Below are 12500 nucleotides of genomic sequence, written 5' to 3' on the forward strand. Positions count from 1 at the left end.
GATGTTTAACCAAATTCAAATAAGGACGTAACTTTTTAATTACAAAGACATCAACCTTTTTTCAGTGCTCCAATTTAATAGCTAACACTAAACATCACTGAAAGGAAGAAGTTGTGTGTCCTCTTGTACAGGCGTGAAACGTTATCTATTTGCATTGCTGAATGATATTCACATTGCTGAAAAGTATCTGAGCGTTCCAGAATCTTCTCTGACAGTGGAAAACACAGGTGCCAGAAAGATTTAAGCTATACGGATGGACTAAAATTCGGGTGGAGTTGGTAGGGATAATGCAGACATCCAGGGTATTGCAGTGACGTCATCTCAGGGAGATTCAGTAGCTTTGAACGTCTGGACCATGGACAGATGATCACAGACAGGCCATCAGAGTACAGGCAGCCAGGTTGTTGCCCAAACAGCTACAGGTGTTGCAGTCATTTTTGTAGGTCTCCCCAGCCTTGTATTCCACACCCTGGTACACACAGCCCTTTGGGGTGGCTGGACACAAAACAGAGGAACACAACATGATCACAACAAATAAGAGTTGATTAGGTTACAACTTCTGAGAACATCTATGCACTCTACATCGCATACTGTTTGCTTCAATTAGTTTTCATTTTTCAAAATCAATACGCTCTCTCTCTCTTTCTCTCTTTCTCTTCCTTCCCCCTCTCTGTCACACAAATCGCATTATATCTTTCTTTCCTCCTTTTCTCCCTCTCTGTTTCTGTCCTTCCTCTTCACCCTTCCCCAACCCCAAGTCCCTGACTATCTTTGGCCATTCATTTATCTGTATGTCTCTCCCCACTTTGTTTTGTGACACACACACACACACACACACACACACACACACACACACACACACACACACACACACACACACACACACACACACACACACACACACACACACACACACACACACACACACACACACACACACACACACACACACACACACACACAGATAGACTGCATCCATCTTCAAACCTGTAATATCTACAACTTCAGGCTTTCAATGCCGGAACCAGTTCCATCCCAGAACCAGCTGCACACACTTTCTCACCATCGCGTTTATGCGGGCAGGCCATGAGAGTGCAGACAGCGATGCTGTTACCAAAACAGCTACAGGTGTTGCAGTCATCCTTGTAGGTCTCTCCAGGCTTGTATTCTACGCCCTGGTACACACAGCCAGTTGGGGTGGCTGGAAACAAACAGACCAACACAACGTGACCACAAAAATTAGGAGTTGATTCAGTAACAAGTTCTGAGATCTTTCTAGACAAGATGTTACAATCTTAACACAAAGACATCATCCACTAACTGGCAGATAGATATAATCGGAACCACAGAAAGGCACAGGTTTACAGGAAACGTCCTTTCCTTTATTCTTCTGTGTACCATCGGTGGGAATTGCTGATGCAGAATCAGTTGAACGTTGGACTTCTGATGTAGTGTTCACCAGTGATCAGAGATGGAGGATCTGTTTCGTCATAGTGTTGTGTCCTTGGGAAAGGCGCTTCACTCCCATTTTTCTGTTTCGTCATGGTGTTGTGTCCTTGGGAAAGGCGCTTCACTCCTATTTTTCTGTTTCGTCATGGTGTAGAAGGCGCTTCACTCCTATTTTTCTGTTTCGTCATGGTGTTGTGTCCTTGGGAAAGGCGCTTCACTCCTATTTTTCTGTTTCGTCATAGTGTTGTGTCCTTGGGAAAGGCGCTTCACTCCCATTTTCCTCACTCAGCCCTGGTGTAATCAGTTCTTGGCTTCAGTCAGGGAAGTTTAAACCGCACCCCCTCCCCAATCCTATCTCTGTCTTTCTCCATACCGGTTTCACTTGCTTGATTTATGTAATTATTTGTTAATAATATGCTGTCTACCATCAAACATCCACTTCTTTATTGATGTATCCCTAATCTCTCTCTCTCTCTCTTGACCGAATTTGTACAGTTGATTCATGCAACTCTTTATCAATGATTTTTTTCTCACATATTAATTCTTTATTAATACACCCCTACCCCTGTCTCTCTGTCTCTTTGAAATCTATTTCGCATGCTTGATTGATGTACTAGTATTTCTTTACTATTAGTATATCATCTCCCAATCAGCATTTCATACAATATGTATCTCACACTTTGCGTAGCTTACCCCATCTCCCTCTCACATTTTACCATCAATAAAACAGTTTCTATCATCATTGACAATCACTCCTCTCTCTCTACCATCACCCTTCTGTCTGCCTTTCTGTCTTATGAGTCACATTTTATCTTTATTTTCTTTGTAATATCTTTCTTTCCGATTCTTCCTTCATCCCCCAATCCCCTGTCCGTGTTGGGCTTGTTTCTTTCTCTGTATGTTCCACACACACACAAACACACACACACACAAGGAGAAAGAGGGAGACCTTGCGACCAGATTCAAACCTGTGATCTCCATACCTTCAGTTTTTCAATGCCTAAATCAATTCCACCCCAGAACCAGCTGTACACATTTTCTTACAATGTTGATACACTCACCATCGCGTTTGTGTATGCAGGCCATCTTAGTACAGGCAGCCTTGTTGTCGCCCATACAGCGACAGGTGTTGCAGTCATCCATGTAGGTCTCCCCAGCCTTGTATTCCACACCCTGGTACACACAGCCCTTTGTGGTGGCTGTGTCAGTGGTTGGGAACAAACAGAGCAACACAACGTGATCACAAAAAGAGTTGATTGGGTTACAAGTTCTGAAAATATCTATCCACGCGAGACAAAGTGTAACAATCTGAACACAACGAAGCTGAAATAACTGGCACACAGTTCCAATCAAAAGCACACAGAGGTTGTGCCCTGTCAGACCTCTAGTTCTTTATATTCTCTCGCTCTCTCTCTCTCTCGCTCTTTCTGAACCAAATTTGCATGCTTGGTTTATGCAATTCTCTATTGATGATGTTTTCTCACAAATTATATATATATATATATATATCATTGATAACCCCACCCCACACAGTCTCTCACTCTCACTCACTCTTTCTATATCCCTCTCTTTTTCTCTTTCCAACCTATATTGTATTCTTGATTAATGTATTAGTATTTCTTTTCTATCAATATGTTATCTACCATCCAACATATTATTCTTTATGATATGAAGATATGTGTTATCCATTATATGTATATTACACCATCTCTCTCCCATTGCATCCTCAGTAAAACTTTTGCCATTGTCAATGACATCTCTGTCTCTGTCTCTTTCCTCTCTCACTCATCTCCTTCTCACTTTCCCCACTATCTCTCTTCAAAGTCTCCCCCTCCTCTCTCTCTCCCCACTTTCTCACTGTCTCTTCTCTCCCTCTCTCTTTCCCTCTCTCTCCCGCCCTTTCTATCTAAGGAATCAAATTTAGTCTTCCTTTGATCCATCTGACCTGTGTGTTTCTGTCTGTCCTCTCTACCCCCACCCCTAATCCCTTTTTGACTCCCTTTCCCTGTCTCTTCCCACTTTGTCAAACACAGAGAGAGAGAGAGAGAGAGAGAGTTCATGTGTCCATGTTCAAACCTGTAATCTCCAAAACTTCAAGCTTTCAATGCCGAAATTGATTCTATCCCAGAACCAGCTGCACACACTTTCTTACAGTGTTGATACACTCACCATCGCGTTTATGCGGGCAGGCCATGAGAGTGCAGACAGCGATGCCGTTACCAAAACAGTTACAGGTGTTGCAGTCGTCCTTGTAGGTCTCTCCAGGCTTGTATTCTACGCCCTGGGACACACAACCTGTTGGGGTGGCTGGAAACAAACAGACCAACACAACGTGATCACACACAAAAATCAGAGTAAATTCGGTTACATGTTCAGTGGAAATATATACATGCGAGACAAAATGTTACAATCTGAATACTGCAACACTTAAGATGCCATCCACTAACTGGCACACGGATGCAATCAAAACTATAGAGAACTAATATCCATGCCCGACAAAATGTCTTGATCTTGAGATATCATCCACTAACTGGCACATAGGTACAGTCAGAACCACAGAGACACATAGATTTACAATCCCATCTTACCCTCAATAAAACATTTTCCATTCTCATTTACGTTTCCCTCCCTATGCTTTCATTTCCTCATTCACTCTCTCTCTCCCTCCCTCTCTTTCTCCCCACTCTGTCTTCTCCTCTCTCTTTCTCTACTATTTCTCTTCAAACTTTCTCTCTCTCTCTCACACACACACACGCGCGCGCGCGCGCGCACGCACACACATGCACACACACACACATTCAGATACAGTTCTTGTGTCCAGGTTCAAACCTGTAATCATCACATCTTCTGTCTTTTGCAATGCAGAAATCCATTCCATCCCAGAAGGAGCTGCACACATTTTCTTACAGTGTTGATACACTCACCATCGCGTTTGTGTATGCAGGCCATCTTAGTGCAGGCAGCCTTGTTGTCACCCATACAGCGACAGGTGTTGCAGTCATCCATGTAGGTCTCCCCAGCCTTGTATTCCACACCCTGGTACACACAGCCCTTTGTGGTGGCTGTGTCAATGGTTGGGAACAAACAGAGCAACACAACGTGATCACAAAAAGAGTTGATTGGTTTACAAGTTCTGAGAACATCTATCCACACGAGACAAAAATTAATGTTAAAATCTGAACACAACGAAGCTGAAATGACTGGCACACAGTTCCAATCAAAACCACAGAGAGGTTGTGTCCTGTCAAACCTCTGATGAAGTCTCCCATCGGACTGACAGATGAGTAGGCAGGCATGTTTATCTGTCGGTGTGTGTCCTCATATGGGAGAAGAGGCCGATTCTGGATGCGCAGCACTTCCCACAGGTGTTGAAAGGGAAAACGTCTCCAGAAGTTGAGCCCGGCTTCCTTCGCTCACGCTTCTCCTTAATGACCAGCATTCTCCTGTTTTCAGACGTCTTTATGCCACTAGAGCACAGCATCCTCCAGCGAGAGCGGTCAAGGGCATCAGTTTCCCAGGAAGCAATGTCTATGTCACAGGCTTTGAGGCTTTTCTTCAAGGTGTCCTTGAAGCACTTGCAGGGTTTTCCAAGTTCACGGTGGCCTTCCTTCAGCTGGCCATACAAAAGCATCTTCGGGATCCTGCTGTCTGTCATGCGGACAACGTGTCCTGTCCAGCGTAGCTGGCACTGGATCAGCAGGCTTTCGATGCTGGGCAGGCTGCTCCTCTCTAGAACCTGGAGGTTGGAGACCCTGTCTTGCCACTTTATGCCGAGGATCTTTTGTAGGCATCTCTGGTGAAACTGCTCAAGTTGTTGAATATGATGGTGATACGTCGTCTATGTTTCACAGCAGTACAACAAGGTCGTCAGCACAACAGCTCTGTAGGTTTTGATTTTGGTGCTGAGCCTGATGCCTTTGTTGTTCCACAGCCTGTTGTTGAGTCTGTCAAAGGTGGAGCTGGCCTTGGCGATGCGCAGCGTCACTTCTGCATCAAGGGCACTGTTGCTGCATAGGGTGCTGCCCAGGTTGCAAAACTTGTTGACTGACTTGATCTCTCTGTCATCGATCTTGATTGCAGGTGGTGGGGAGGCACTGGCGTTCTGTGAGCTAGCTGGTTGGTACATGGACTCGGTCTTACTGAGGCTGATGGTGAGTCCAAAGCACCTGCAGGAGGTTGAGAACCTGTCCACAATGAACTGCATGTCCTCATGGGTGTGTGCAGCAAGCGCGCAGTCATCAGTGAAGAGGAACTCTCTCAACAGTGCCTCAAACACATGGAGTCACCGCAAGTTGAAAAGTTTGCCATCTGTGCGAAACTGAATGTAGATGCCCCGGTCACAGTCTTGGAAGGCGTCAATCAGCATGGCAGAGAAGAGAATGGAGAACAGTGTGGGTGCCAGGACGCAGCCCTGCTTCACTCCATTTACCACAGGGAACGGATCCGACATGTCAGTGTTTTCCTCTACTCTCGCCTGCATGCCATCGTGGAATGACGCAATCAGCTGAACTTTAGGAGGATCTTCTACCTCTCCAGACCTCTGGTTCTTTATATTTCTCACTCTCCCTCTCTCGCTCTTTCTAAACCAAATTTGCATGCTTGGTTTATGCAATTCTCTATTGATAATGTTTTCTCACGAATTATAAATAACCTCACCCCACTCACACACTCTCTCTCACTCTCACTCACTCTCCCTATGTCCCTCTCTTTTTCTCTTTCCAACCTATTTTGTAGTCTTGATTAATGTATTAGCATTTCTTTTCTATCAATATGTTATCTACCATCCAACATATCATTCTTTATGGTATGTTTTACCCATTATACGTATGTTTTACCATCTCTCTCCCATTGTACCCTCAGTAGAACATTTGCCAATGTCAGTGACATCTCTCTCTGTCTCTCTTTGTTTCTGTCTCGGTCGGTCTGTCTGTCTATCTATGTCTTTCCTCTTTCTCTCTTTTCCTTCTCTCTTTCCCCACTATCTCTCTTCAAAGTCTCCCCCTCCTCTCTCTCTCCCCACTTTCTCACTGTCTCTTCTCTCCCTCTCTCTTTCCCTCTCTCTCCCTCCCTTTCTATCTAAGGAATCACATTTTGTCTTCCTTTGATCCATCTGACCTGTGTGTTTCTGTCTCTCCTCTCCAACCCCCACCCCTAATCCCTTTTTGACTCCCTTTCCCTGTCTCTTACCACTTTGTCAAACACACACACACCCCTCACCCCCCTCCCCCCAAACACACACACACACACACACACACACACACACACACACACACACACACAGAGTGAGATCATTTGTCCATGTTCAAACCTGTAATCTCCAAAACTTCAAGCTTTCAGTGCCGAAATCAATTCTATCCCAGAACCAGCTGCACACACTTTCTTACAGTGTTGATACACTCACCATCGCGTTTATGCGGGCAGGCCATGAGAGTGCAGACAGCCAGGTTGTTGCCCAAACAGTTACAGGTGTTGCAGTCATTTTTGTAGGTCTCTCCAGCCTTGTATTCTACACCCTGGTAGAGACAGCCCTTTGGGGTGGCTGAACACAAAACAGAGCAATACAACTTGATCACACACAAAAAATCAGAATAGATTCCCGTGGAAATCTATACATGCCAGACAAAATGTTACAATGTGAATACTGGGATGCTTAAGATGTCATCTACTAACTGGCACACAGATACAATCAAAACCACAGAGAGGCGAAGATTTACAAGAAACTGTTGGTTCGTTGGGCTTCTGATGTGGTATTCACCTGTGATCAGAGATGGAGGCCCAAGTATGAATGGGTACCTCACTTCGGTCAAGGAAGGTTAAAACTGCCCTCCCCCCACTCCAGTGTCTTTCGTTCTTTGTGCCAGTTTCACATGCTTGATTTATATGATTCTTTGCTAATATGCTATCTCCCACCGAACACTTAATTCTCTATTGATATTTTACCAGCTTTCTCGCTTTTTCTCGACCACGGTTAATTTGATTTATGCAATTCTTTACCAGTGATGTTTTTGTTTTGTTTTTTCTTAACCTGACTACTTATTTCTGCACAGCTTCAATTCCATCCCAGAACCAGCTGCAGACACGTTCTTGCAGTGTTGATACACTCACCATCGCGTTTGTGTGGGCAGGCCATGAGAGTGCAGGCAGCCAGGTTGTTGCCCATACAGTGACAGGTGTTGCAGTCATCCTTGTAGGTCTCCCCAGCGTTGTATTCCACACCCTGGTACACACAGCCCTTTGGGGTGGCTGGAAACAAACAGAGCAACACAAAGTGATCACACACACACAAACAAAAAAAAAAAAAATTTCGTTACAAGTACTGAGAAATAATTTCCAGGTGAGACAAAATACTACAGTCCCAATACAAGGAAGCGTAAGATACCACCCACAAACTGGCACAGAGATACAATCAAAACCACACACAGGTTGTCTCCTATCAAACTGATACGTCCACCCCTTCTCTAGCTCTTTATGGACCAAAAAGCATGCTTGATTTATGCAGTTCTTCATAAATGATCATTTTTTTCCCACACGTCTAATTCTTTATTGAAACACTTCTACACATGTCTCTTTCTCTTTCACTCCCCATTTCACATGGTTGATTAGTGTAATATTTTTATTATCAATATTATCAGTATGTTACCTCTCACCCAACATATCATTCTTTATGATGTACCTCTCACACTCTGCGTATGTTAGCACATTTATCTCCTATTTTACCACCAGTGAAGCATTTGCCAATGTCATTGTTCTCTCTCTCTCTCTCTCTCTCTCTCTCTCTCTCTGATTCTCATTGCCTGATTGTTTCTTCCTACGTATGTCTCTCCCCACTTTGTCTCTGTCTCACACACACACACACACACACACACACACACGCACATGGAGAGAGAGACAGAGAGCGAGCAACAGAGGGAGAGAGAGGTCTCGCGTATGTGTTCTGAACTGTAATCTCCACGGCTTCGTCTTTCAATGTGAAATCAGTTTTATCCCAGAACCAATTGCACACACTTTCTGACAGTTCAGTTCAGTCTAGTTCAGTTACTCAAGGAGGTGTCACTGCATTCGGACAAGTCCACAAAGGCAACACAGTGTTGATACACTCACCCTCGCGTTTATGTGGGCAGGCCATGAGAGTGCAGGCAGCCAGGTTGTTGCCCACACAGCGACAGGTGTTGCAGTCATTTTTGTAGGTCTCCCCAGCCTCGTATTCTACACCCTGGTACACACAGCCCTTCGGGGTGGCTGTGTCAGCAGGTGAGAACAAACAATACAACACAAGGTGATTGCACAAAAACATGAGTTGATTCGGTTTCAAGTTCTGAGAACATCTATTCACGTGAGACAAAATGTTACGATCTGAATACAACAAAGTTTGAAATATCATCCACTAAGTGGCACATAGATACAATCAGAACCACAGGGACGGAAAGTATAGATTTACAGGAAACGTCCATTTCTTCATTTTTCTGTGTCCTCAAAGTGGGGACGCCATGACAAAATTCGTTGCGTTGTTGGACTTCTCATCTAATGTTCACGGAGTTGGAGGTCCCGTTTTGGAAAGGAACCTCACTGTGATTTTCCTCATTCCACCTGGGTGGGAATGGGCACCTGACCAGCGGGGAGGGTAAAACTGCCGACGCCACCCCACCCCACCCCCCTCTCCCACTCCCATCTCTTTCTTTCCCCATATTTGTTTTGCATGCTTGGTTTAGGGGATTCTTTGTTAATGATACAGTATCTCCCACCAAAACTCCTGTTCCACCACTCTCTCATTTTCTCTAAACCAAATTTACACAGTTGATTAATGCAAATCTTTATCAGTGATATCATTTTTGTCACACATTCAATTCTTTATCGACGCACATCCAATCAGTCTCGCACTGTCTCTCTTTCATTACCTGTTTCTCCATACCTTCAGTTTTTCAATCCTGAAAGTGATTCTGTCTAAGAACCAGCTGCAGACATTTTCTTACAGTGTTGATACACTCACCATCACGTTTATGCAGACAGGCCATGAGAGTGCAGGCAGCCAGGTTGTTGCCCATACAGGTACAGGTGTTGCAGTCATCCTTGTAGGTCTCCCCATTCTTGTATTCTACGCCCTGGTGGAGACAGCCCTTTGGGGTGGCTGGAAATAAAGAGACCAACACAACGTGACCACAAAAAACAGAGTTGATTCAGTTACAAGTTCTGAGAACTTTTTAGTTGACAATCCGGATACAACGAAGCTTAAGTTATCATCCAATAATTGGCACATAGATTCAGTCAGAACTGCAGAGAAGCATGGATCCACTAACTGGCAGTTAGAGCAATCAAAACCACAGAGAGACGTAGATGTACAAGAATCGTCCTGTCCTTCGTTCGTCTGTGAGGTGTTGTGGCAGAATCAGTTGATGTTGGATTTGGAAGCCCCGTTTCGGCATGGTGATGTGTCCGTGGGAAAGGCACTTTATTGCGACTTTCCTCACTCCACACGGCTGTGAATAGGTACCTGACTTCAGTGGAGGAAGTTTAATCAAAGTGCCCTCCAACAAAAGGGTTGTCCCTGGCAAAATTCTGTAGAAAAATCCACTTTGACAGGAAAACAAATTTTAAAAAACCGCATGCAGGAAAAACTATAAAAAAAGGTGGCGCTCTCAGTGTGGCGACGTGCTGTTCCTGAGTAGAGCAGCCCGAATTTCACTCAGAAATCTGTTGTGACAAAAATGAATACTACAATACAACACAATACAATATTACAAACTATAATACAGTTTCCCATCACTTTGGTTCTTTATTGATATGCTTCCCCATCTCTCACTCGTTCTCAACTGAATTTCCACGCTTGATTTTATGCTCTATAAAAAAAAAATATCAATGATATGGTTTTTTCTCACAATAAATTCTTTATCGATACACCCCTGCCCCTGTCTCCCTTTCTTTCACTACCTGTTTTGCATACTCAGTTAATTTACTAGAATTTCTCTCATGTTAATGTATCATTTCCCTTCCAGTATATCAATCCTTGTTATATGTCTCTCCCACTCTTCGCTCTGGAAACTTTTTGACAGCCAAATAGAACCCATACTTACGTATGCTACTGAATTTGGGGTTTAGAACCTGGACCTGTTAGCCAGATAAAAAGGTGCGTACATTTTCAATTTAACGGTTTCTGAATGTACCTATGCGCTCATCAAATAAGCTGTTGTATGGGGAGACAGGCAGGTATCCTGTCTTTTTCAGAACTGCAGTGAAATGTGTTAAATATTGGCTCAGACTAACAAAACCGCCTTCAACTAGAATTAGCAGACAAACATATGAAATACTCCATTTACAAAATGAACTGGAAAAAAATAACTGGGTATCGAAAATACAGAAAAGTTTGAAAAACAATGGTTTTGGTATTGTATGGTTATGCCAAGGTGTTGGATATGAAAATAACTTCATCGCACTTTTCAAAGATAGATTGATTTCTTGTTATAAACAAAACTGGCATTCAGAAATAGAACACAATGAAACGTACAGCTGACACTACTCGTTTAAAGATACTTTCGGCGCTGAAAAAATATTTATCATTTATTGCCACCAAGAAATTCCGAGATACCCTTACACGATTACGACTTAGAGCATGCGGACTGAGGAGCCATAAGGTATGGTGTCTAACTGAGGCTGAAGCAAACAGCAATTGCCCAATGTGTGGCTTCGAAAAAGAAGACGAAATTCACGTTTTGTTCCACTGTCCTGCATATACACACATACGAAACAAATATCCATTCACCATAGAATTAAGTCCCGTTAATGACTTGACCCCGCATGCAACACGTGCTTAAAAACGAGAATGAAGTGATGGTAACAGCTATATCAGAATGTCTTACTGTGGCACTTAAATGTAAGCAGAAAGCACTGGAGAATGGGAAGACAGTAAAAAGAATCAACTAAAATGCACGTTATTATATACAGACGACTCCTTAATGCTAATGAATAAATGGATTCACTAATTATTATGTAAGCAAATAAATTATGACAATGAATGGTCCCTTTGTTTGCTTTTTTTGTTGTTGTTCTTTTTCCTACCCTTTTCTTTACAGTTGTTGTGTGTGTTTCGTTGTATTTATTTAGTTTTTGTAACCCCGCCCCCCTTGTCAAAATGGCTGTAAATGCTTTTCACAATAAATTGTCATGTCATATCATGTCATGTCATCTCTCTGTCTCTCTCTGTCTCTCTCTCTCTGTCTCTCTCTCTCTCTCTCTCTCTCTCTCTCTCTCTTCCCCCAACTGTCTTCTCACTCTCTCTCTCACTCTCCTCACTCCCCCCCCCCAGCCCCCCTCTCAATTTCTGGTGAATCACATTTTGTCTTCCTTCTCTCCCTCTGTCCTCTCTTCATCTCCCCATCCAAGATACCTCTCTCTCTCCTCTCTCTCTCTCCTCTGTGTGTGTGTGTGTGTGTGTGTGTGTGTGTGTGTGTGTGTGTGTGTGTGTGTGTGTGTGTGTGCTCTCTCTCTCTCTCTCTTTCTCTGTGTGTGTGTGTGTTTGAGACATTGTATGTATCTATGTATGTATCTATGTATGTCCATGATTATGTTTATTGTTTGTTTGCAGTTGTTGTTTTTTTTTGTTTGTTTGTTGTTGTTGTTTTTTTGTTTGTTTTTGTTTGTTTAATTGTTGCATATCCAGTTATGATGTAGAAAGATTAAGAGAAGCATTTGGCCTATAATTTCTTTAATTCCGTCATGAAAGATCAGTCTCTCCATCACCCCTCTCATACATTGTATGTATGTCTATATCATTATATCTATCTATATCCATAATTTATTATCGTTTTTGTTTTTCCTTTAATGTTGTTTTCATTTGTAGTATGTCCAGGTATGACCTCCAACGTTTCTTTTGACTCTCTTTGAACGTTTTTTTTTTCTTTCTCCATGTGTCTTAAGTCCCAAGTCTCACACACACACACACACACACACACACACACACACACAGAGATTTTGTGGCCAGGTTCAATCCTGTAATCATCACAGCTTCAGTCTTTCAATACCTAAATCAGATCCATCCCAGAACCAGCTGCACATACGTG

At 43.2% G+C, this 12500-nt stretch overlaps 1 protein-coding gene across 8 annotated transcripts in view; it reads right to left on the bottom strand.

Annotated features, from left to right (window-relative positions):
* Positions 1–12500, bottom strand: part of LOC143301505 (uncharacterized) — a 32941-nt gene that overhangs the window by 43 nt on the left and 20398 nt on the right. For 3 of the 8 annotated variants that reach the window (XM_076615840.1, XM_076615842.1, XM_076615834.1), the window contains 9 exons: positions 9437–9574; positions 8551–8688; positions 7555–7692; positions 6851–6988; positions 4374–4511; positions 3619–3756; positions 2511–2648; positions 1064–1201; positions 1–495 (listed from right to left, as the gene is read on the bottom strand). The exon at positions 1–495 is cut by the window's left edge and continues 43 nt beyond it. In XM_076615840.1, coding sequence (XP_076471955.1) covers positions 368–495; positions 1064–1201; positions 2511–2648; positions 3619–3756; positions 4374–4511; positions 6851–6988; positions 7555–7692; positions 8551–8688; positions 9437–9574 — 1232 coding nt within the window. In that variant the 3' untranslated portion in view covers positions 1–367. The remainder of the gene's footprint in view (positions 496–1063; positions 1202–2510; positions 2649–3618; positions 3757–4373; positions 4512–6850; positions 6989–7554; positions 7693–8550; positions 8689–9436; positions 9575–12500) is intronic. The other 5 variants (XM_076615837.1, XM_076615836.1, XM_076615838.1 and 2 more) reach the window with 5 other exon arrangements.

This window comes from Babylonia areolata, chromosome 27 (assembly GCF_041734735.1).
Source record: "Babylonia areolata isolate BAREFJ2019XMU chromosome 27, ASM4173473v1, whole genome shotgun sequence".
Classification (NCBI taxonomy): domain Eukaryota; kingdom Metazoa; phylum Mollusca; class Gastropoda; order Neogastropoda; family Buccinidae; genus Babylonia; species Babylonia areolata.